At 46.4% G+C, this 26,217-nt stretch overlaps 1 protein-coding gene across 1 annotated transcript in view; it reads right to left on the minus strand.

The window, feature by feature from the left end:
• LOC120932453 (centrosome-associated protein CEP250-like) overlaps window positions 1–26,217 on the minus strand; it is a 155,326-nt gene that overhangs the window by 5,445 nt on the left and 123,664 nt on the right. Inside the window, exon 9 of the mRNA XM_040344813.1 lies at window positions 4,892–5,042. Within this exon, the coding sequence (XP_040200747.1) occupies window positions 4,892–5,042 (151 nt within the window). The remainder of the gene's footprint in view (window positions 1–4,891; window positions 5,043–26,217) is intronic.

The raw sequence follows: 26,217 nt of genomic DNA on the forward strand, positions 1-26,217 counted from the left end.
TAGCAAAAAAACTGAAAAAATTACAGTCAAGGTCATATATCCCATTTATTAAAACTAAAGAAGATCAAAAACTTCATCTTTCAAAAGAAATAGCACAGGAATTTAGGAAATACTATGCCTCGTTATATAATCTAAAAGTGAAGGAGAACCCCCCTGGGTCTGTGGAGAAATATATATCCTCAGCAGGTCTGACTAGATTAACATCCCCAGAACGAAGGGACCTAGAAAAACCAATTACTATGGAGGAAGTGCAATCAATAATGAAAACAATAAAACATGGTAAAGCCCCTGGCCCAGATGGGTTCACTATACAATATTACAAAAGTTTTAGTCCACTACTGGGGACCTATATGACTAAATTATTTAATACAATAGGACAAACTAGACCGTTACCCCCGGAGGCGTTATTAGCACATATTACGGTTATCCCAAAAGAAGGGAAGGACCCAGGGGCATGTACTAGTTATAGACCAATATCATTAATAAATGTAGACATTAAAATTTTGACAAAGATTTTGGCATCCCGCATACAGCCCTATCTATCAAAACTGGTACACTTAGATCAAGTTGGGTTTATACCAACTAGAGAAGCGAGAGATAGTACCATTAAAGTGTTAAATTTAATAAATCAAGCTAACAAAAAGAAGATATCGAGTGTTTTCCTGAATTCAGACGCAGAGAAAGCATTCGACAGAGTGAATTGGGAGTTTATGCTGGGAACAGTAAAACAAATGGGGTTGGGAGAACGAATGTCACAATGGATAGAGGGGGTGTATGCGGGACCCAGAGCCTTGGTAAAAGTGAATGGTGTATACTCTGAGCCTCTGGCAATTACAAATGGTACTAGGCAGGGCTGCCCCCTGTCGCCTTTACTATTCGCCCTGACGTTAGAACCACTATTAAATAAGATTCGACAGAATAGAGATATAGTGGGTATTCAACTAGGAGGAAGGGAATACAAAGTATCGGCTTACGCGGATGACATGCTCTTCTCCCTAGCAAAACCACAGATATCCCTTCCAAATTTAATGAAAGAAGTAGAACTTTACGGGAAGATGTCAAATTTCAAAATAAACTATAGTAAATCTGAAGCGATGGGGGTCGCTCTGCCAGAGTCGATTAAAAACAGTTTAGAATATAGCTTTAAGTTTAAGTGGACGACGAGGGCATTGAACTATTTGGGGACACAAATGCCACCAGATTTAAAGGATATTTTTGAGTTAAACTTTAAACCACTACTGGGTACAGTTAGAACAATGCTAGATGGATGGAGTAGAGGAATGCACTATTGGTTTGGGAGATCTAATATTTTAAAAATGAGTGTAGTGCCAAAATTTCTCTATCTCTTTCAAGCTCTACCAATTCAGATCCCCATGTCGTACTTCAATCAAGTCCGGGCTTTATTCACAAAATTTATATGGGGGAGTAAAAGGCCAAGGATCGGTAGGAAACTATTGATCCTGCCCAAGAAGGCTGGAGGAATATCAGCACCGGATATGCTAAAATATTATCAAGCAGTTCAATTGGGAAGGATAGCAGACTGGAGTAGACATGGGGATTATAAATTGTGGATCACTATAGAGCAACAAATGTGCCCTGTACCGTTGAATAGGGCAATATGGTGTTATTCAGCATTACCCCTTACAGTTAAAACCCATCCAACGATAGGCCCAACTTTATGGACTGGAAATAAAGTATGTCATAACTCAAATTTTTCGACTAAAAACTCCCCCCTCTATCCGATAATAGGAAATCCCGAATTTCAGCCAGGCATGGATTCTCAAATATTTAAGAAATTAAAAGAAAAGGGTAGATTTCAAGCCTCCCACTTTCTGGGTGAAAGGGGGTGGATGACAATAGGAGAAATAGCACAAGGGGGAGGGAGTTGTGGGATACCGATATGGCAAGCGCGACAGGTACGACATTTTCTGGAGACTCTGGGTGGTGCAGAAAAGTACAAACGGGCACTCACAAAATTTGAGGAGTACTGTGGAGGAAAGGAACCATTAGCCCATATGGTTGCTAAAATGTATACACTGCTGACTGCACCACCAGAAGACTTTAGAATGTCGAGCCTGGTCAAATGGGAGAGAGATTTAGGAGAAACCTTCTCCCCAATACAAAGCCAAAATATTATAAATTTAGCACTAAAATCTTCAAGATGTACGAAAATACAAGAATTAAATTATAAAATATTAACAAGATGGTATTATACGCCAGCGCGTCTAAATATATTCTTTCCTGAAATGTCAGATAGATGTTGGAGAGGTTGTGGGGAGAAAGGGACAATGTTGCATACATTCTGGGGATGCCCAATAATACGACAATTCTGGGAAACGGTACGGAGAATTACACAAGAATTTACGGAATACCAGATTCCAGATGACCCCTCGTTTTTCCTTTTACATCATACTGAAATTCCTCCGGTAGGATATATGGGATTAATGATATGTCATTTGATAAATGCGGCAAAAAGTTGTATCGCAACAAAATGGAAAGACTCCATGGCACCTCCAATATCTATGTGGCTGAAAAAAGTAAGGAAAATAGGGATAATGGAGAAACTCCTCCCAAGAACAATAGATAAGAAAGAGCAAATTAAAATGATATGGGCACCCTGGGAATTATTTGTACAATCGGAGGAAGGCAAAAAGTTATTAGGGGAATAAGGATAAAGATTAACAGATGGAAGAAAGAAGGGAAATAGAAGAGAGATTATATTGCGTTCGGGGGGAGACAGCGGAGGGGGGGAGGGTCGATGTATGTTTTTTTTTTTTTTTTTTTCTCTCCTTTATTATTGTTATAGTGTTATTTTTTTTTTTTAAAAAAACAATTTCTTTTTTTTTTTTTTTTTTCCTCTCCCCGGTCTATGGATATCCACGGCCGGAGGAGGAGATGAGGTGGAGATGGGGGTCTAGAGGTGGGGATAAGAGGGGAGGGAAAGGAGGGGTTTAAAATGAGGAAGGAAGCGTGACAGGGATACTGAGGGAATTAGTCCATTATATAGAGAATATATGGATAGTTAAGGTGGAGATGGAATACTTGGGGAAGTCGGAAATTTAGTTAAAAGTAGTGAGTATTTTTGTTTATTATATCTCTCTTAGGGGAATGGTCTGAATTTATTAGTGATATAGATATTATAATCTCCTTCGGAAAGTAATTTATGAATAGAAAATAAAGTTGAAGAGAGAGAACAAATGTAATATCCATATATATGTTGATGTATAGGACTGTGCCTAGACTGCACTCATCTAATTTCCGGTGTTAGGTCACTTCCATTTGTGTCTATACACCCTACCACCCCACAGGTCCACGGATCTTTGCCCACTCACCCCTCCCTTTCCCCTTCCCCATTTTTTTTATTTCACAGCGCAGACACTTTCACATATTTTTTGCATTACTATTCCTTGTCTTGAGAGGACAATATCCTTGTGTTTGCTGCAGTATTCATGTTCATTCACTCCCCTGTCCCCTTTCCCAGCCCACTCCCTTTCACCTATATCCCATACAGCGCAGGAGCTCCACTTAGTACACAGTCACACCATCTAGGTCAGCATGAAATAAGGATCCCGAAAATGACGTCAGCAGGAGGTGACAACAACCAGTGTGGACCTCAAACAGGAAGTAGGTCATCAAAATGGGATGCATTTTGGAACTACTGATTGGTTCCTTCTTCAGCCAATGACAACAAGTTAATAGAAGCTTAGCTTCTTATAGTCTGTGGGTGGAACTGTGGGTGGTAGACCAATGAACACAGGGCTAAACAATAAAACATAGAGACACACAGGATGCGTGCCACACACAGAACCGACAAGACAAGTGCAACAGATCATTGCAAGAAAACATATAGGGGAAGAAGGTATGAACACACAGGACAAATGTAAATCATGCATAGCTCCTAGATCGCAAATGTCGCTAGGGATAAATATTACATGGGGAATGCTTATAAATGTGATTAGTGTAAACTTAATTTAAATATAAGAATTAGTTATAAGAAAAAATATATATAAAAAAATACATATGAATCCTTGTTCCATGCTGACCTAGATGGTGTGACTGCTTCACCAGTGTTTTCAGAGCTTGGAGCGTACATCTGCCGGTCTCCATGGCTTTTCTGCTGGAAGCTGTATATTCTGGGACCTTCCTGATGCTGGATCACCCATTGTACATACTCATGCCATGCCCCGTCTTACCTTCAATCCTGTAAGTGTTTTTAATCCCTTTTGGGGATATTATAAGTTTTAATTCTGAACTTATAGGTACCTTTTTCTTTTATCAGCACTTTGCAAAGGGCAGTTGCTCCGGAGCTTAGTAAATGAGTTAAAGCTTCACTTTGCAAAGAGTACCTAATCACGTGCAAGAAAAAAAAAGCATTTTTGCTTGCACATGATAGGATGATAGAAGTCAGCATAGCTTCTGCTCATTTACAGACTGTAACTGCACTTTGCCAAGTGCACAGTATATTTGCGTTTAGTAAATCAATCCAATTCTCTCCTTTTACTCATGCACTTTACTTCTTTTAACATGATGGGAAAAGGAGTAAAGCCAAAAGGGATATATATTTCAAGAATGGGATTGGTGTTAGGGAGAGGTTCGGGGGGGGGGGGGGGGGTTGCACAGCTTTGCCTCTCATGCCTCCCCAGTGTGAAAGCCCAAGTGCTCTCATACTGGGGCGGTGCGCTTGCAGGACAGGAAAAAAAGTTCTGCTAATAGCATCTTTGAATAGGCAGCGCTGCCAAAGCCGAGACCCGTGAGTAAGGTGGCAGCAAGCTAGAAACAGCTGTATCCCTTCTCCAACTGTAGTTCCATCAGTATTTCACATGCAACATCAAGCCTACAGTAGGACAAAACTTAACAATGTGATGCAATAGATATGTGCCCATGTATTTACCATTCTGTAGCTGCTTGATCTCTTCTTCCAACTCCTGGTTGCGGGCTGAGAGCTGAATTGCATCCTGAATTGTTTCCTCTAGAAGTTTTCGATAGCGGTGTTCCTGCGTATCCATCTGTTCTTCTAACATTCCCCGATAAGCATGAAATATCTGGTCGCACAAGAATCAGCATAAGATAATAAGCAAAATGCCAACAGTCAATGTATTTTTCTGTAGGTCTTATTGTGGTCATACACATAGCAGATTTCTTGCCATTTCAACCATTTTAATTGGCTTTAATTTCAACAAACAACTGAACAGATTTGAGCAGCCTTTACCCAGTATACACTGCATTGTATTATCAATATTGTTAGATACCGGTAATCTAAACTGTAAATGGTGGGTTGCCTAGATGTGTTCAGATGAAAACAGAACTAAGGCGCAAACTAGACACTAAAAAAGTGCCAAGGGGGGCGTGTCCAAGATGGCGAAGTGAGCAGAAGCTAACCTCTGTGCTCCGCCGGCATCCGCTCTTGTATCCGAGCCATCGGCACCGGGATACTGATCTGCTGCCTGCCGGGGATACCCCACGTTGGTGTGGACCTGGGGAGCCGATCGGAGGATCCTTCCTTTTCGGATCTGCTGTGGGGGGATCCGCACTATCTTCTCCCGGGCCGGGCCCGGCCTTCCCTCGTGACGCGTGGCTCCGGCCTGCTCCGGACGTCCATCCTGCTCTGGTGAGGGGACCCTGAGGCACTTTACCACTGACCCGGCACCCAAGGACCACGCTGGTGCACTCATCTCCCGCTCCGGCCCTTCCTCGCGGGATCCGCACTAGGCCGCAACGAAGCCGCGGCCTCGATTTCCAGCTCGCGGACCCGCGGTAGCCACGATCCCGCCCAGCGTACTCCACGTTCGTCACCACAGACCCGGCACCCGAGGACCACCGCTGCCGCACTCAACTCCCGCTCCGGCCCTTCCTCGCGGGATCCGCACTAGGCCGCAAAGAAAGCCGCGGCCTCGATTTCCGCTCGCGGACCCGCGGTAGCCACGATCCCGCCCAGCGAGCGGGCGGGGAAGACCTGACACCATCGGCTGCTGATCCACTCCAGGGGACTGCCGCGGAAGCGCTTCCTGCCCGCTCCTGCTCCACCGCAAGGGCCTTGGACTAGGCCTGCACGAGGCTGCGGCCTGGATTTTACTTTGTGGCCCCCCGGTGGCCACGATCCCGCTCACCACACAGGCGGACCCGGGGGTGGACTGTTTGCTGGGGAGCCCCCCAGAAGGACTGATAGATGCTTCTGCCTCCCCCTTGATCCGGTTCCCCCCCCCCTCGCTGAGAGCTGCGGCCTCGCTGTTTCCACACCTGGGGGGTACTACTGCCGTGTGTGCGGCCTGCTGAACTTTGCCTTTCTCCCTCCACGGCTGACTAACACCTGGGTGTCCCTGGGATGGGGAGCCGGGGGGCGTCCAGAGGCTTTAATTGTGGACGCAGAGACACTTGAATGAGGCGAGGCAGGTCAGGATCAAAGGGTGGTAAGGGGAAGACATACAAAATTCCCTCCTCTCCCAGAGTCCCCCCAGCTGACGCCAGACCCCCTGGCTACCCCTTGGGCCACTCGCGGCCAGCACAGGGCGTCACAAACGGGCCCAATGGAGGCTGAAGGAGAGAGGCCCCCGTGGCTGGGGGAAGTTATGGCGGCTATAGCCATGTGTCAATCCACACTCACGGCTAAAATAGAGGCAGTACAAATGGATGTTGGCCTTATCAGACAGGACATGGACAAACTCAGGTGCAGGGTGACAGAGACTGAACAGAGAGTCAGTAACGCAGAAGATATAGTCGCGGAACACAGTGCAGCACTGCGCTCGCTTCAAACTAAGGTCAAAGCCCTGGAGTATAGAGCTGAGGATGCAGAGAACAGAAATAGACGCAACAACCTGTGCATAGTCGGCCTGGCGGAGGACGCAGAGGGCAACAACCCGACGTGCTTTGTAGAGGACATGCTACGCAACCTTTTGCCTTATCCACGCCTGTCCCCTCACTATGCGGTGGAACGGGCTCACAGGATTCCACCCAGGCCTGGCCCTCCGGGAGCTCCTCCCCGCACATTTATCCTCAAACTCCTCAACTTTCGGGACAGAGATGAGGTCCTCCGTGCATCTAGGGCAGTGGGGGATTTAAGGTTCCAGAACAACAAATTGATGATCTTCCCTGACTACTCTATAGAAACGCAGAAATTGAGGAAATCGTTTGATCATGTGAAAGCGGCGTTGAGGGCTCGCAACATCTGCTACAGCGTTCTCTTCCCGGCCTGCCTGAGAGTCCAGTATGGTGAGACAACCCGCTTCTTCACTTCCCCGAGAGACGCCTCTGCCTGGCTGGAATCCCTGCCTCGTGATCATCATCCAAGAGCTTGAGCCGTGAGTACCCACTGAAGACCCTTATCATGCTCTGGGCCCCGTCCTTAGACTCGCTCTGGCGAGCGCTACACTATTCCTCTGTTTTGGTGCACACCCACAGCGTCTGTTGCAACTGTTGTGCCCGTTGATGCTGTGGCTGCCTTTACGGGGTGCCCAGGGACTCCCCACGTGTGGGACACTAAGATGGTGCCCCTGGTTAGAAGAACCAGGAGACTTCTGCAGCTGCGACTTCCTGTCACCCAAGGATTTGACAGACGGGCCTGCAATCCTTACGAGTAGATGGTTTACTTATTCCCCTTTCTTACTGGAGGGACCCTTCGTTTACATATGCCTTTTTTGAATTTTATTTTTATTTTTTGTTCCCGACAGTCTGAGATATATCCCGGCAGATGCTACAGCTAGGAGGACATAGCGCAACTCACTCCTTGACCCCGCTGAACTTGTGGGGGGTTGGGAGCGGCTCTTGCACAGGACCCCCCTTTGCAGCCGGCGAGCTGTTTTTTGGTTTTGGGATGGAAACCTGCCTCAGTTTTAAGGGGTTGGGTTGGGTGGGGGGAGGGGAGGGTTCCCATGTTGGGGATGGTTTATGGTTTGTGTTTTATTTTTGTTTTCTTCAAAAAAGTGTCTTGCAAGTAGGTTCTGGATATGCATTACTTAAGTCAGCGTCAGGTGTGTGTTTTGGATGTCCCTTCCCATTTAAGAGAGCGGTCTCAGGGGGTGGGCGCCCTTTTCATCCTAAGATAATTCGCCCCAGCTGCTGGTATGTCAGCTCTTAATATACTGTCATGGAACACTAGGGGTCTAAATTCTCCAACGAAACGGTCGCTGGTATTTCAATTCATTAGGGCTCATAGCCCACATATTTGTATCCTCAAGGAGACCCACCTGGTGGGTAGTAGAACGCTGGCCCTGAAAAAACCCTGGATAGGGCATCACTATCACTCCACTTATTCCAACTTTGCCAGGGGAGTTAGCATTCTGGTGCACAAGTCCCTCTCCTTTAGGCTGCTCAACTTGACACTTGACTCGGATGGCAGGTATGTCGTAATTCATGCACAGATTAGGTCCATGAGGTTGGTTATAGCAGGGGTATATCTGCCCCCTCCTGCATCGATCTCTATTCTACACCGAATCACCTCGAGAATAGCTGATTTTGCTAGCGATAACTTGGTCATAATGGGAGACTTTAACATGGTCCCGGATCAGAGCGTTGACAGGATGTCCCAGAGTGGATCCTTCCACTCTGGTCTGGTGGAGTGGGCGGAACTGTATGGCTTGACGGATGTGTGGCGCTGGAGGAATCCTCACTCCAGGGCTTACACCTGTCACTCTGCATCGCATAGGTCCTTCTCTAGAATAGACCTGGTGTACCTGGGGGGCCTGGCATTGCCTAAGGTTCAGGACATTAGGATTCTCCCTAGGGGCATCTCGGATCATGCGCCGCTTCTCCTGACGCTGGAGCTCTCTTCGGCCCCGGGCACAGTTTTGTGGAGGCTGTCCAGGTTCTGGGTGTCGAACGAGGTGGTGGATGGTCACTTTAGGGAGGCGCTGCAGGAATACTGGGCGGTCAACCCCGGCTCGGCCGGACCGTTGTCGGTCTGGGATGCCTTTAAAGCTTACACGCGGGGTCGGTATCAATCAATAATAGCTAGGGTCCGGAGGGAGAGGAGGGCTGACTTGGTGGGAGCAGAGGGGAGGGCAGCTCTGCAGGAAGCACAATATCCAGGGATCCTTGTGACTATGACGCTCTTCAGTCCCTGACGGGGGAGGTGGTGCGAATTCGCACTGCTCTCACCCAGAAACGTTTACTCGCCCAATCGCAGCGCATATTCGAGCAGGGGGAGAGATCCGGGAAGTTACTGGCCTGGCTGTCACGGGAACAATCCGGGGGGATGTGTGTGCCCTGCATACGGGGACCGGGGGGAGACCTACTGTATGCCCCTGACGAAATAAACGACTGCTTCGTCTCCTTCTACAAAAGCCTCTACAGCTCCAGGGCTGGGTACTCTAGTGATGACCTGGCCTCCTATTGACATCCCAGTTCTGACTACTAAATACCGCAAACTGCTAGATGCCCCCATAACTGCTGACGAACTCTTGAAAGCTCTTAAGACCCTCCAATCGGGTAAGTCGCCGGGCCCCGACGGTATACCGGTTGAATTTTAGGACTTGACGGACAAACTGCTCGGTATGTTAACAGAGGCGCAGAGGGCACGGGAGCTCCCGCATTCCCTGAGTGAGGCAGTTGTGGTGGTGATCCCTAAACCGGGTGAGGACCCGACCGTGTGCTCCTCATATCGCCCCATCTCACTGATAAACGTTGATGCAAAACTCCTGGCCAAAGTCTTGGCCAGGAGGCTAAACACAGTCATAACTGCTTAAGTACATCCAGACCAAACGGGGTTCATGCCAGGGAGGGGAACGGACATTAACATTAGAAGGCTTTACACGCATATGGACAGAGGCCAGAGGCGGCGGGGTAGTGGCGTCCTTAGACGCCGAAAAAGCCTTCGACTCGGTGGAGTGGGAGTTCCTGTGGGGTGTCCTTGCGTGGTTTGGCTTCGGGACAAATTTTCTGACATGGCTGGGGATGCTTTACGCTGATCCCATGGCCAGGGTCCGCACGAATGGCCTCCTCTCAGACACTTTCCCCTTGGGTCGGGGCACTCGCCAGGGATGTCTGATATCGCCGGGACTTTTCGCCCTGGCGGTCGAGCCCCTTGCCATTGCCCTGAGGGCTGAGGCCGGGGTCAAGGGCATAGCGGTGGGGGATATAGAGGAGAAGGTGTCCCTCTATGCGGACGACACTACTTTACCTGGCAGATGCTTCTCAGTCGCTACGGAGAGCACTTGATCTATTTGAGGAATTCGGCCGGTTCTCAGGAATCCGCATAAATTGGGGGTAAGTCCGTTCTCTTCCCACTGTACCCCTCGCTTCCCAGAGTAGATACTGGAACCCCCCTCCAGTGGGTAAGCGACTTCACATATCTAGGCATTCGGATTAGCAACACCTCACAGGAATATATAGAGGAGAATGTACAGCCCCTTCTTGCTCATCTCACTGACAAATGCACGGCCTGGCGCACCCTCCCACTAACCCCAGTTGGCAGGGTGAAGAAAGTTATGTTGCTAGGCCAGAAATTTAGTACATTACTATCTTCCTCTTTGACACGACAACACAGTTCTGAATTCCTGAGTAAGTGGTGTCAGCCCTGCCTACTTAATTTCTGATGAATTAGGAAGAACACAGATTTCTCACATCCTCCCACTTTCGTTGTCTCCATCAAAACTCCTTGTGCAGAATCAGACAGAACAGGAAGTTATTAGCTTACAGGATTTCTGGCAAAATCAACAGGTATTTTTTGCACACCTTAAATAGTTATGAAAACACTTTCAATGGTATATATATTAGACAAAAGGCGGGGAAAAAGAGAAGTTCATTGATAGGGCTTACCTACGCTTCACGTTTTTAGGTAAATTTTTGAAGCAAACATCTGCCCATAGACTTATTTTGAGATGGCAGGAACAGAAAAGCACAATTGCTTTTCTGCACTAATAAGCTGGAAGTACAACACAATATAAAATAAATATACACTGTTGGCATGCTGTTTATACACATGTCAGCACAAGAACCATTCTCATATATTCAGAGCAATGGTTCTGCCACTGGTAGCGTTCTTGTATAATATACTGTTCTTCTTAGTGGAACGACATGGTTATGATGTCATTTCCTGTCTCTGTGGGCCAGATTCACAAACATCGGTGCAAATTAAGTTACTCAAAACATATGTCATTTAAGTTACGGCGCCTTAATTTTGTGTCGTAAGTGCCGTATCCACAGCACATTTGTGCCCCAAATTGCGCAAGCGTAACTTAAATCCCGAGGCGTAAGGTGGGGTTATTGCAAGTGTGAAGGAAGTGGGCGTGCTCCATTGTAATGAGCCGTGACCCCATGCAAATGAAGGGCCGGGCGTACTGCGCATGCGCGCACGAATCAGCACCTCACTGGGCATGTGCAGAACTTGGCTCGGCGCAATCAGTGAGATAGGTAAAAGGCCAAGCGTACTTAGACAAACACACCTCCCTTGCAAAAGTACATCCCTGTGTTCCCCTTCCTAGAGCAAGTTGCTTCTGCTCTGTCGTCTGTTGGTGTGTGTTGGTGAGTTTAGTGTTAGTTAAAAGATTTGGAGGAGTAGTAGAGTGTAGTAGTTGTGTGTTTTTTCTGATTGTATTTTCTGTTTGTTTTTTCAGAGTTTGTTTTTGAATTTGTAGTAGCTGTCTGCTTGTGTGGTTTGATTTTTGTGTGTGTTTGATGGGTGAGTATTTTTGTTTGTTTGTTGTGTGAGTATTTGTGTTTGTTTGTTGTGTTTGTTTTTTGTTGGTGCTGAGCGGTGGGTGTTATGGCACCGAAGCGCAGGAAGCTGAATTTTTCGAGCATAGAGAAGCAGATTCTTGCTAGGGGCATTGCCCAATATGGGCGTTATTTACATGGCCCTGAGCCCAGAGCCCAGAGCCGGAACACCTCCCCGGCCAAGAGGAAGGAGATCATCCAGAAAATTACGGATCAGATCAATGCGGCGGGGGGGGGGGAGACGAGGACCCCCGGTGGGATACAAAAGAAGATCAACGATCTTAAGAGCCTGGTCCGTGAGAAGATGGCCAAGATCAATGCCCATGCCAGGGGCACTGGAGGAGGCGCACTCTGCCCCATCAGGCTGAGTGAGGAGGAATGGGCAGTGGCCCGGTGTTTCCACCCACAGCAGGTGGTGGGCCTGCCTGGCTATCAATCTGATTCTCCTGCGAGGACAGGTAAGTTTTGGCTTTTTCTATCTGGTGATTAGCATGTGTGGGTGGGGGAAGGGAAGATGTGCCAAGTGTGTGGATCCTCCAACCTGTGATTGTTTTGTGTCCTCCACAGATGGCCAGGAGGTTGCTGGCCCACCAGGCCAGGAGGTTGCTGGGCCATCAGGCCAGGAGGTTGCTGGGCCATCAGGCCAGGATGCACCATCCCCTGGACAACAGGCTGCAGAAGAGTCCCAAGAAGGGCAGGAGTCCCCAGGGGAGGGGAGTGGCCACACCTCCCCTCATGAGGAGGTTGAGGAGGATCAGGGGGTGGAGGATGAAGATATGGACATTGCCAGGCAAGTCCTTTTGGCCTCAGATTTGTTGACCCTTGAGGCTGGCAGCAGTCAGGCCACCATCAGGGGTAGCCCCTCCCACTCCTCCCCCAACAGGCCTCAACCCACAAGGGTCTCTCTCTCCCCTCCTCCCAGGCCACAAGACTCAGCTGCAGGCAGGATGGCGACCCATGAAACCAGGGGGGTGGCCGAGCGACAATGCCCGGCAGACCTGCAATCTGGCTCAGATCAAACAGACTCTGAGCCAGATGGAGGACAGCCTGGGTTCAATTAAGGAGTCACTCACTGATGTGGCAACAAACTCCTTGGCGGTCATCACATGCTTGTGTGACCTTCAGACCGCCACAACAGGCGTGGCCCAGGAGGTGAGTGCCCTGACCCAGGCTGTCCAGGACAACACCCGGGCTGTCCAGGCCAATACGGCTGCCCTCACTCTCAGTCTGACCAGGATAGCAGTGGCCTTGGAGGGCAGGCCAGCAAGAGGACAGTCACCAGGGGAGGCTCCTCCTTCCCCTGCTCACCCCCCCAGGAGGATCCTCCTTCCCCTGCTCACACCCCCCCCCCAGGAGGCTCCTCTGGTTGGCCGTGCCCGTGGGCGGCCCAGGCGTAGCTTACGCCGTCGCTGTTAATTTTTGGGGGTACTTTTGATTTTTTATTTTTATTTATTTTTTTGGTATAATGTACTTATTTGTTTAATGTGTGTGAATGATGTGTGAATGTGGGGGTGGCATTCCTGATTAAATAAGGGTGTCACCCTCAGTTTTGGTGGAGTAGGGATCCCCAGGACCAGGGAGAAGTGATCCCAGGTCCATGCGAATGGTGTATGAATGCACAGTGACATAATTGGAGCCGTGGCGTAGCGTTACTGCTCCCAAGTACCATTGGGGGGTACTTGGATCTAATCCAATTAGATGTGCATGTGATGTGTCTGTGCTAGGAACCACAGTGGGTGTGCATTCATGCATTCTCATTGTGCCATGTTTAATGTGTGTGTTTACTGTGCAAAGATGCCTTCTGCGAGGCGTCTCCTGGCTGCTGTTCCCTCAGAAGAGGGGGTACCCTGGGTTAGGGGGGGAATGTCTGGTTCAGGGGTCAGGTCATCACGTATGTCAATCTCCAGGCCCCTTCTCACTGCGAAGTTGTGCAGCATGCAACATGCACCGATGATCTGGCACACAAAGTTTGGGGAAAACAACAGGGTACCCCCAGACTTATCCAGGCATCGGAAACGTGACTTCAGGAGGCCAAAGGTGCGTTCCACCACTCCACGGGTACGTATGTGTGCAGCATTGTAGTTTTCCTCTCCTGGGGTTTGGGGGTTCCGGTATGGAGTCATAAGATGGGGTCCCAGTGCATATGCAGAGTCACCTGGAAGGGAAAAGACAGGAGGATGTTAGTCATGCATGTGCCCCTCGTGATGTCTGCATCATGGGGGGGACACAGTCATACCTGACACCCATGTCACTCACCAACCAGCCAGCTGTCCCCATACACGTTCTGTTCCAATTCTCTGGAGATGTTGCTGTGACGGTATATGTAGCTGTCATGGCTGGATCCTGGGAATTTGGCACAGACGTGCCATATGAGGCATTGGGCATCCACTATCACCTGTACATTGATTGAATGCCAATGCTTCCTATTGCGGTACATGTGCTCTGTCTCATGGGGGGGCTGTAGTGCCACATGTGTGCAATCAATGACCCCCACGGTGCGTGGGAATCCTGCAATTTTGAAAAATTCGGTCATTGTGTTCATTCGCTGGACCTCCTGGGAGGGTTTGATGATTTGATTGGCCATGCGTCTCAGGATTGCAGGGACAACCTGGTGCACACATCTGCTAATGGAGGATTGTGACATCCCAGCCACACCTCCACTTGTGCGCTGAAAAGAGCCAGTGGCAAGGAAATGGAGTGTTGCCAGTACCTTGATCAGTGGCTGCACTGCATGTGAGCGGTGTGTTCGGCTGGTGAGGTCATCCTGCAGGATTGTGGTTATTTCCATGATGGCTTCACGGTTGAATCTGAAGTTGCGATACACCTCAGAAGCAGCCATGCCAAACACATCTAGGCTTGTGCGGTAGATCCTCTCCTGTGCCCTCCTCCTCCGTTCCCTCCTCCTTCTTAGCGGCTCTAAAGTCACTAATGCAGTTATGATCATGGATGGCCCTGGCATGTTGGCAGACAGATTGTAGTCCGGCAAGTGTGTGTGCTCAGCTCTTCCTTAATGGTGTTGCTTTAGCTGACCTTTACACGGCTGGTGTAAAATTAGGGCTGCTTTTATAAAGTGTAAAATTACTCCGGGAAACTAACAGAAGCGCACAGGGCGTAATATACGCCGCACACACTTAATTTTGTGGATCGCCTTATCTCCCTCATTTGCATCTTTGCCTATCAAAACAGCGGCGTGTCTAGCGTATTTTGCGTGCGAAGAAGCGCCGGTGTAATTCTTTTAGGTAGGACGGAAAAACCTGGATTTCAGGCGTATCTCGTTTTGAGGATCAGGCGCAAAGATACGCGCGGCGCAAATTTCAATTACGCCGCGCATCTCGAGTTAAGTCGGCGCATCTGCTTTGTGAATCTGGCCCTTTGTTCCTGTTGTTTTCCATTAAAAGAAGGATTCAGCCATATGTCCAGCATTATCATGACTGATGAGTCATTTCTCTAGCAACTTTTCTGGTCCAATAAATTTTGATTGCAGAAATAGTATTAAAACATACAACAATGTGAAAGGCACCTAGACTGCCACGCAGGAGCTAGAACTGGCACATATATAAAGGCACAACATAAACAGAGGAGGAAAACCTCCTGTCTAAACGGTCACAAAAATCCTGAGTGCAACATACATATTTAGGGGTAACCCCATTAAGTGCAGGAAATAACCAGGGCAAACATGCATTAATTCTACATTAAAATCGTCCATCTGTTGGCAATAGAAAAGGGCTAAGACCCCTTTCACACTGACACGTTTTTCAGGTGGTTTAGCGATAAAAATAGCGCTGCTATACCGTCTGAAAAAATCGTGCCCTGCAGTCTTCAGTGTGAATACCCGAAGGCTTTCACACTGAAGCAGTGCGCTAGCAGGACCGCTCCAAAAGTCCTGCTAGCCGCATCTTTGGAGCGGTATAGGAGCGGGGTGTTTACCACTCCTACACTACTCCTTCCCATTGAAATCAATGGCAAACCGCTGTAATACCACCGGCAATGCGCCTCTGCAGAGGCGCATTGCTGGTGGTATTAACCCTTTTTCGGCCGCTAGCGGGGGTTAAAACCGCACTGCTAGCGGCCGAATATCACGGTAAACACGACGGTATAGCGGCGCTAATAATCACGCCGCTATACCGGCACTGCACTCAGTGTAAAAGGGTCCTAAGAGCCTTGGTAAGAGAAAAGGGAAACAGAGAGAGAAACAAGAAAGAGTGGGAGAGGAGTAGAGGGAAGAGAAAGAAGAAAAAGCGGAACCGGGATCACCCAGGAAACCAGTCAGAGCTGACCCATACTAGCCAGAGGGAGTTCAGGGAAGGCATATGCCAAAAAAATGGGTTAAGGGATGGTGGCGCTGATGCTAATTAATAAGTGTCCACAAGATGTCCTATGTGATGTGAAATATTTTTTTTCTTTTTTTTTTTTTTTTTTTTATTTTAAAACAAATCAGTACAACACATATAAATAAAAAAATAAAAAATTACATAACAGAACATTATTACAAAACAACAGTCACAGTCCTTATTATTATACATCCCCTTTAACCTTGTTGTCAAAATCAAACATATATCTCCTTCTTACATATCTCTCCCCTTCCCAAACATCCCTGAGAGAGAAAGAAGAAGAAAGGGAGAAAAAAAAAAAAAAAAAAAAAAAAAACACAACAACCCACCCTACTTCCCTCTCCTCCGACCCTTCTCCATATTTCTGTGGTTTCTCATTAAGTCCCACATATACCCAATCCAAGTTCCCGGGCTCCTTCTATACCATTCGGCCTTATCCCCCTTAACCTTCCCCCCTGTGGTCCATATAGGACTTCCAGGGAGTCCAAGTTCTTAAATATTTTTCCCTTTTATATTGTGTTGTCAGGACTAACTCTTCTAATTTGCTTATTTCCCTAACTTTACATATCCACATCTCCGCTGTTGGTGGGACTGGTGACTTCCACCTCTTCGTTATACAGGCCTTAGCGGCATCTAATAGATGGCATATAATCATTTCCCTATAGGCTTTTTCTGGTATTTGGTTTAAATGCAGAAGATAGAATTCCGGATCTTCCGGAATCTCATAATCTGAGCAAAACTGTAAAGCACTTTTAATCTCTGCCCAGAAACTCCTTAGCATTGGGCACTCCCAGAATATATGTAACATCGTTCCTTTGCTTCTCTGGCACCTCCAGCATTTATCTGATACCTCTGCAAACATTTTGCTTAACTTTTCTGGTGTCCTATACCATCTTGTGAAGATCTTATAGTTTGTCTCTTGTATTCTCACACATATTGATGTTTCGTGTGTTCGCCTGTATATGCATTGTCGCTGTTCCGAACTGAAGGACTTCTCCAATTCCCTTTCCCATTCCTGAACGCACCTCAGAGGGCAACCTCCTGATCGTACTAATAACTCATAGCTTATAGAAAGACTATGTAGTAATGTTCCTTGTTCGTTACATATTTTCTCGAATTTCATGAGTGGTCTCTCAAAGCTCTCTGGATTTGGCAAAGTGTTCAGGAAGTGAACTATCTGAAGTGCATTCCAGAATTTCAAACGGAATACCTTTCCTATTTCCATCAGTTCCGCTATGGTTACCCATCTTCCCATGTGGATATACCTTGCTACTTGTATACACTCTCTTTTTCTCAACTGCCGGAATGCTCCGTCTTCGTATCCCGATGGGAAGAGGGGGTTACCTATCACTGGGTATAGTGGGGAGGTCCTGGGCTCGATGCCCATCATAGGTAGTGCTGCTGCACAGATCCTCACCGTGTTACCCACTATTGGATTTTTATTCATTTCTTTAGGGAGTGAGGCAAACCACCACGGTGCTCTTTCTAGAGGTGTTTTGAATTGCGCCTGTTCGATTTGTACCCATAGCTTCGTATCTGAATGCCTATTCCAGTCTATTAGCCTGTTCAGATGTGTTGCGTAATAATATTTCCTTATATCTGGGACTCCCAGTCCTCCCTGCTGCTTAGTGCTCATTAGTTGTTTCCTATGTATCCGGGGGTTCTTATGTGCCCATATGAACTTAAAGATCACTCTCTGACACTGTTTAAAATACTTTGATGGAATATGTATTGGTAATGTTTGTAATAAATACAACATTTTCGGGAGTATGTTCATCTTAATAATATTGCAGCGTCCTAGCCAGCTATGAAAACCCTGGTTCCACTTATCCAATAAGATCTTTACTTTCTGTAAGAGGGGTGGGAAGTTCAGCTCAAAGATCTTCTCCACCTTCCCTGCTAATTGTATACCAAGGTATGTCAGAGCATTGTCAGTCCATTTAAACTTAAATTTTTGTTTTAGATAGTTTATCGCTATATGTGGGACGTTTACCCCCATCGCTTCCGATTTATTAAAATTGATACGTAGGTTCGATAAAGATCCGTATCTCTCAAATTCCTTCATTAATTCTGGAATTGTAATCAACGGGTTTGTAAGACTGAACAACATATCGTCTGCATAGGCTGTAATTTTACAGTGGTTCTTCCCTATTTGTATGCCTGAAATATTAGAGTTTGCTCGTAGCGTACACAAAAAGGGCTCTAGTGACAGGGCAAATAGAAGTGGAGACAGAGGGCAGCCCTGTCTTGTCCCATTTGAGATTGTGAGAGGCTCGGACAGAATTCCGTTGGCCCGTACCTGGGCTGTTAAGCCTGAATACATGGAGAATATCCACTGTATTATTTTGTTCCCAAAGCCGCCATATTTTAGGACTGCCCTCATGTAACTCCACCTCACCCTGTCAAAGGCCTTCTCTGCGTCCGTATTGAGAAATACGCATTGCGTCTGTGTTGAGTTGGCTAACTGCACCAGGTTAATTGCCTTGATTGTGTTGTCTCGTGCTTCCCTGGTAGGGACAAATCCCACCTGGTCCAGGTTTATTAAGTCTGGGATATGTTGTTGTATCCTGTTTGCTAAGACCTTGGCAAAAATCTTCACGTCCGAATTTAATAACGAAATTGGTCGGTAGCTTCCACATAAGGCTGGGTCTTTCCCCTCTTTTGGTATCACCGAGATATATGCTAGCAGGGTATCTTTGGCTAAACTGGCCGATGTCCCTAAGGCATTAAATAGTTTAACCATATATCCTGATATCGAGGGAAACAGAATTTTATAATATTGACCTGTAAAACCATCGGGTCCCGGGGCTTTCCCCATTTTCATTATGCTTACTGCTACTTTAATTTCCTCCTCGGTTATAACGTCATCTAATTTCTGTCTATCCTCTTCCGATAATCTTGGTATTGCGGATTCTGTTAGATACAAATCAATTTGTTCTCTAGTCGGGGGCTTGCTCTGTATATTGTAAAGAGAGTTATAGTATTCCTGGAACTTCTTCGTTATATCATTTGGTTTTGTAACCCTGTGTTTCTTGGGTGAGTTAATATGTGGAATATAGTTACTCAGCTTCTGTTCTCTTAGTAGCCTCGCCAGTCTTTTCCCACACTTATTCCCTGACTCGTATTCAGCCTTTTTGCATCTCTGCATTGCCGCTTTTACTTTATAGTACAGGAGATCTGTGATTTCAGTTCTTTTACTAGCTAGTTCTTTCTCTACATTTGTTGACCATGTTTGCTTATGTTTGCCTTCCAAGATGGCTAGCTCCTTTAATAGCCTGTTTAACTTTTCAGTACGTTTCCTTTTGATCCTAGATCCATGTTTAATTAACACACCTCTAATAACCACCTTGTGTGCTTCCCATATAATTCCAGGGTCGCACTCTGGTGTGTCATTAGAATTAAAATAAAACCTCAATTCTTTAATTACATCTTCTAGGACCTCCTTATCTTCCAACAGGCTTTCATTTAGTCTCCACTGGTTTGGTCTGGACTGTCTTAAATCTTTTAACTCATATACCAGGAAGATCGGGGCATGGTCCGACCATGTAATTGATCCAATTTTAGTCGACTGTACAGAGTGTAATTGGGCATGTGGAATGAGGAAAAGATCTATCCGGGAGTATATTTTATGTGGTGCAGAGTAGAACGTGTAGTCTCTTTCTTTATTGTGTAGCAGCCTCCATATATCAATCAGTTGACTTTTATACAGAGTTTGCATAATATGATTTCTCACACTGAAAGATGTGGATGACTTTCCCGATGAGGTATCCTCTTTGGGATCTAAGGGAATATTCAGGTCTCCTCCCATAATCAAATGTCCTTCTGTGAATTCTAATAGGCGTTTAATTGTTTTGTCTAGGAAGGTTCCTTGATGTTCATTTGGGACATACACTGTGGCGAATGTTACCCCTATTCCTCCTATTTTACCCTTCACGAATAAATATCTCCCTTTCGGATCTCTCATGGAGTCTACATATGTCCATTGGATTCTCCCTGCTATCAGAATAGACACCCCCCTTGACTTTGCCTCTTGATTTGTAGCATGGTATGCTATTGGGTATTTCCTATTCTTTAATGTCGGAGTTTTGTCTTCTCTAAAATGTGTTTCCTGTATATACGCAACGTCAATACCTAATCGTTGTAGGTCATGCAGGAGGATTCTCCTTTTTTCGGGTAAGTTCAACCCCTTCGCATTTATTGATAGTACATTTAATTTCTCCATCTATCTTCCTATATTCCCTGTATCAGTTTAGAGCATAAACCTAGAGGGCAGACAATTAAGGAGGGGGGGGGAGGGGTGGGATTGGTAAAAGTGGGTAAAAAGAACAAAACAGAAAAAAAAAAAAAAAAAAAGGACAAAAAAAAGAGAAGGAAAAAAAAAAAAAAGGAGATATTCTCCTTTCCTAATATTAGCTATCCTGCTAATAAGAGTGGAAACACTCACCGTATTAACGGTATTTGAGCGTCAACCTATGTTTGGGGGGCGTGCTCCATAGGTGGCCTTCCGTTGTGCTCCTATGTGCCAGTCTCTTTCCTCCCTTTCCTTCTCCTTTCTTCTTAAATGTAATGCTTACACAAAAAAGATATGAGAGAGTATCCCACTTATAGGGACACCTTCAGTAGAATAGGGTAGAGAGAGAGAAACACAGGGAGCACAAACAAAAAAAAAACAACATGAGCTCTAAGCTCCAGGTCTCCCCATGATTCCCATATTTTTCTTCTAATTCTCCCAAAAAAAAAAATTGAAGAAAAGAGAAAATTCCCTTTGCCCCCTGGCTTCTCACGTTCCTTCATTCTGTCAATTGTGGGGGCCCAAGAGTGACTCCTATCGCCAAGTCCTTTTCCCTTCTCTTCTGCTCGTTCCCCCTCTCCATAAGAGAAAGGGAAGGGGAAGACCTACAGAAATGTGAGCATACATTCCTACTATATCTACTATCTAGTAGTTATACCACATAACATTTAACATATTTCACATATACATATATATACACATATACACATACATACATACATAGAAGGTTACAGCCATGGCCCATACCATTACTTTATATTGTACCCCCCCTTATATCGAAAGGGTTATCTTTTATTATTCTATTGTTATGCCCCTTTCTCCCCCTTCCCCCCCATCCCTCACCACACCCTCATTTATTGGTCTCCACTCTCCAACTATCCAACTCTAGATGGAGGTGGGAGTGAAGTACAATCCAAAAAATATAATTATAATCACATTTCCCACTAGGGGGACGGAGAAAAGAAAGAGAAGATTCAGTAATATCCCAACTGTTGGGTATCAAAGGGGGGTTCGAGAGAGGAAAAGAGTGGGACCACTTTTTTTCAATTTTCCAGCTCGCAGCTCTCTGCTTCCTCTCTATAAATATTCACCAATCGTATCATTCCATTTCTTGTGTTGTCATTAAATGCATTCCCCAAGACGGGGGGGGGGGGTCGACCTGCCCCTTCCTAACTCCACAGCATCTCGTCAGGGTCTGCTGGGTATTCTGTACAATGGGGGGCCCCTCTATTGTGCCATGTGCATATTGTGCTCCCCAGATAGCGTACTACGTTGGCACCTGGGTGCATCAGTAGTTGTGTTGTGAGTTGTGTGTGTGTGTGAGAGAAAAAAAAAGAGAGAGAAAAAGAAAAAAAGGGGGGGGGAATCCCCTACCCCTTTGTCGTGAGTCTATATATCGGTGTATCTATATGTTAGTGAGTGTCTGTGTTGTCTATATGGTTATGTGGCAATTATCTAAATCGCTATGTGTGTATACGATGTGTTGTGCACTAGTGTCGTTCCTGTCGTTAATACTCGGATCGTTAATTGTAATTGGTGTTGTTTGTTTGTTGGGGTGTATCTCACTCCCCGTGTATGTGATGTGAAAAAAAAAGGAAAAAGGGCCCCCCTTCCCCCATACAGCCCTCCTCTGGCGGGCTACGCTTTTTCCCTTGGTGAGTATCTTCCCCTCCCATCCCCCCCTATCCCCCACCTGAAAAGAAGAAATAGAAAAAATAAAAATAAAAATGGGGGCAGAAGGGTGAGGCAGAGAGAGGGGAAAAAAAAAAAAAAAACACACCACCATCTTCCACTCTCCCAGCTCTCTCCACCCTCCCAACCATATCTGCCTATTGGCCCTATACCGTTTACCTTATGCCATGTACCATAACCTTTCATATTAAATCATACTATACCATGTCTTAACACTCCAATACACTCCATTCCTTAGGATACTTTCCTTGGAATGCAGTCCCCTATATACTGCCCCGTTACACCTGGTTTTCCCCTTTTTCAAAAAGTTCCTCTTTTTCAAAACCCCCCCCCCCCCCCCCCCCCCCTATAAAAAAAAAAGAAAAAAAAAAAAAAATTCTTTGGGGGGAAGGTTATATGATCGAAGGGTGGGGGTATTAAAAGGAAAAAAAAAGGAAAAAGCTCCCCAAAGCTGGTCTCTCTCCATCATTTTTTTCTGGCCATGGCTGTCTCAGTTCCTTCTTTTATCACATTTCTTCCTGCTGGTCAACTACTTCCCTTCAGGGACCACTATTAGTCTCTTAGGGGATCCCCCATCTTTCCTGGTGTCCGCTGTTTGCATGTTCTGTGGGGTCCTCCCTTGCCCTGATTTCATTTGAGGCCTTCCTCTATTACCCGTATATGTTATTGGTAGGAGCCAGTTTGGTACCTGGATTGATGTTGTCTCAAGAAATATAAATAGTTCTGGAAGCTCCGCTGGGGCACTGAGCGTAAATGACGCTGCAGACTTACGAAATGTCACTGCAAGTGGGTACCCCCACCTGTATGTAGCCCCTTTTTCTCTAGCAAGGTCCAATAACGGCCGCAGGCATGCTCTGCGCTGAAGGGTGGCCCGGGACAGGTCTGGTAGAATTTTTACAGGCGCGCCCTCATATACTATGTCCTTTATGTCCCATGCTGTCCGGAGAATCGCTTCTTTTTGCTGATATTTATATAATCTACAGATAATGTCCCTTGGCCTATCTAAATTAAGTGACTTAGGGCCTGGGGCTCTATGCACCCTCTCTATCTCAATTTCCGTCTGGGATAATTTTAGTACTAACCCGAAGACTGCCTTGACTTTACTGTCCAAATCCTCAGTATCTGTTGCCTCCGGGACACCCCTAAGTCGCACATTATTCCTGCGACTTCTGTCTTCTAAAACTTCCAACTGTAGTTGCAGGTCTATTAGGGATTCGGCTGCTATGTCCATTCTACTACGCTCCAATTCCTCCACGGCTCTCTCGATGGCCCCCACTCTCTGCTCTATTGAGACTATAGAGCTTTCTCTTAACATCACCTTTTCTGACAGGGCACTTAAATCTTGTCTTACCGCCTGTAGGTCCTGGCGTTGAGTTTCCTCCATATGGCGTATCATTACCTCAATCTCCTGCCGGGTGGGGAGCCGCTCGATGTCCTGGCGTGTCGGGAGAGCTGCAAGCATCGCTTTGATCTCTGCCATTTCCATCTCTATTGCGGCGGATCTCACTGTAGTCGGCGTCTGTGTTTGGGTAACTCCTGCTCCGGAAACTCTTCGTTGCGTTGCTGACCTCTCCCCCGCTGCACTACTTTCACCGCTCCGACCGCGGGCTCCTTTGTTAATTGCACCGCTCGCCGCTATGGACACTGGAGATGCCGAGGTAAGATATCTCTGAATGTCTCTTTGCTTGCTATCTGTTAGAGCGGCCGCTTTCTTTGTATCTGCCCGTGTTATGTATTTGCGGTCTTTGTTCATACCGCTCCATAGGGCGCCAGCTCCAGCTCCCGCCGTGAATACCGCTTCAAACCCTGCAGAAGATGCACACCGCTATCGCTGAAATCCTCATGGAGAGAACTAGAAGCTGCAGGGTTCCATGTCTCTCACGCTGCCATTCCTAGGCCACCGCAGGGGTTATTTTTCAGCTGGGTTCCAGGGATTCAAATTTTGCCTCCCTCGGTGAGCGGCGGGGTGCAGGGTGTGGGGTATGGGGCGCTACAAGCGTGCGTATGCTGCTCTCTACTCCACCGTCTAAACAATTTCTAGATTTTATCAGTGAAATAGAGACTGTATTTTTATTTATTTATCCCCCACCACCTTTTCACAGATTCTCCTCTTTCTTAGGCAATTTATGCCTTAATGCAGTTCACCAACATAAATGTCCTTATTCTGTTTTTCCACTCAGCATCTCTTCCACTCTCCTTATTTTCGCTCAGTAAAGCAGTGACATTCAGTGTGTGTACAAGTAAATAAAAGATCAGACCTACTTATGTTATCACTTGCAAGGAGAATGTTCAGTGCCGAGGGAAGCCAGCAGGAGGAGGAGGAGAAGGCACAGCCGTGGGGATGCTGGGGATGCCAGTGCTCAGTTCTGAAGGCAGGATACAATGACGTACTGTGCTCCGAGGATCCAGGAGGGGGTCAAATTACTTCCAACAGTAAGCAGACCTGCCGATCTGGAAGTGTGAAGTATGCAGCCAAAGGGGGGCTGAAAGCACCGAAGCCCAGCTGCTGTTACTCTGCTACCCACAGTAACCCGGCATCCAGCTCCACTCAGTTGTCCCCTCGATATCTAGGACGGGTGATAGAAAGCTGCTAGGGAGGGAGAGAGGCTGGTGGTTCACACGTGGAGCATCGCAACAGCAGAGGAGCACGCCCACACACGTCACACACTCACTCCATCATCCGGTCCCCTGTCCCATGTGAAATATTTTTAGGGGAGCTTCAGTTGCTAGGAGAGACCAATGGGGATGGGTCTCCTAAGTCTACACACTGTTGCGTCCAAGTGTGCAGGTGCTACCCCCTATTATTGCTTGTGATAAACACTGGTGACCCAATAAGTGCATTGGTTCTTCCAGTGAAAATGATATATATATATATCCTAAAAGTGAGAGGACAGCTAATGAGTTGGGTTTCTGATCTAGTGATATCCTATGTAGCCTTATCTTATTCAGATGGTTGCATCAAGAAGTGTTGTGAAATAACTATGATAAATACGATATATAACCCCAAAGTGATAGTGTGTACAGTGTGTGCACAGATCCAAACAATTAATGCAAAATTCTATAAGGTCCAAAATTGTTCCCCAATATGAATGTAATTAAAGGAAAAAATGGTTAAAATTTAAAATTACTAAGGGATATTTGAGTGTCTTCCAGGACACTGTGCAAACAGGTGATGATTCAGAGTCTATTGCCCTTTAAATTTATATTTGCAAAAGAAAAAAGAAGAATAAAGTGTTTCCAAAAAAATAGTGAATACAAGTTGGTAGTGCGTGATCCAGGACACTGTGCAAGCTAAGAGTGAGCTGTGTCCTCCGAGCCTCTGTGTAAGTCAGCCCCAGCCAAAAACGTGTTCAAAAATAAAAAACAACAGAAGTGATTTCAACCAACAGAAAAACATAACAGGTTATAATCCAAAATATGTGCAAACCAGCAAATAATTAATATAATTGTGTGCCGTCCCTTGGTATAGCTCAGAGGAAAAAGATGATATTAAATAGTGGAGACCTCAATTAAAGTGAAAAAAAAACAGCTTGAATATATCAAAAATCATATACAAATTAAACTTAATTGGAGCGTCCAGGCTGGAACAGGTATTATCAAAAGTAGACTTGTAACCCTCACTAAGCAGCGCCACCATCCCTTAACACATTTTTTTGCTATTTCCAGGTCTCTTTGAGGCCCGTCAGGGAGGCAGCAGCTTAATATTATTTATTCCTAAGCGCGGATCCCCCCTCTTTATTTTCAGGGAAGGCATATGCCAGCCATGGCTCCCAAACTTTAAGTAACTTGGCATGCGTGTCTTTGAGTATACTAGACATTTGTTTATTGACCATCATGTTCGTCAAGTGGTTTTTCACTTCCTGAAATGGGACTGTGGGCTTCTTCCATGCGTGAGTGATTGTCTTTTGGCTGCTATAAACAGGTAGGTTGCCAATTTCTGCTTACGAGCAAACAAACCTGGCATAGGGCCATGTAATAGTGCAAGTTTAGCCTCTTTACGGACATTAAAATGGAACAGAGAATACAACAAACCAAACACTCGGGACCAGAAACCCACTAAACACGGGCAGACCCACCAAGTGTGTATGACATCCCCACGATGGCCACGTCCCCAGAAGCAGCGCTCACTAGAGGTCAGGTTGGCATGAGCAATACATGCTGGAACCCAAAACCACCGCAACAGCACTTTGTATGCTGCCTCTTAAATGGCAGTATTGAAAGAACATTTAGCTACAGAAGACCAGGCCTTGCTCCAGT

Source organism: Rana temporaria, chromosome 3, assembly GCF_905171775.1.
Source record: "Rana temporaria chromosome 3, aRanTem1.1, whole genome shotgun sequence".
Classification (NCBI taxonomy): domain Eukaryota; kingdom Metazoa; phylum Chordata; class Amphibia; order Anura; family Ranidae; genus Rana; species Rana temporaria.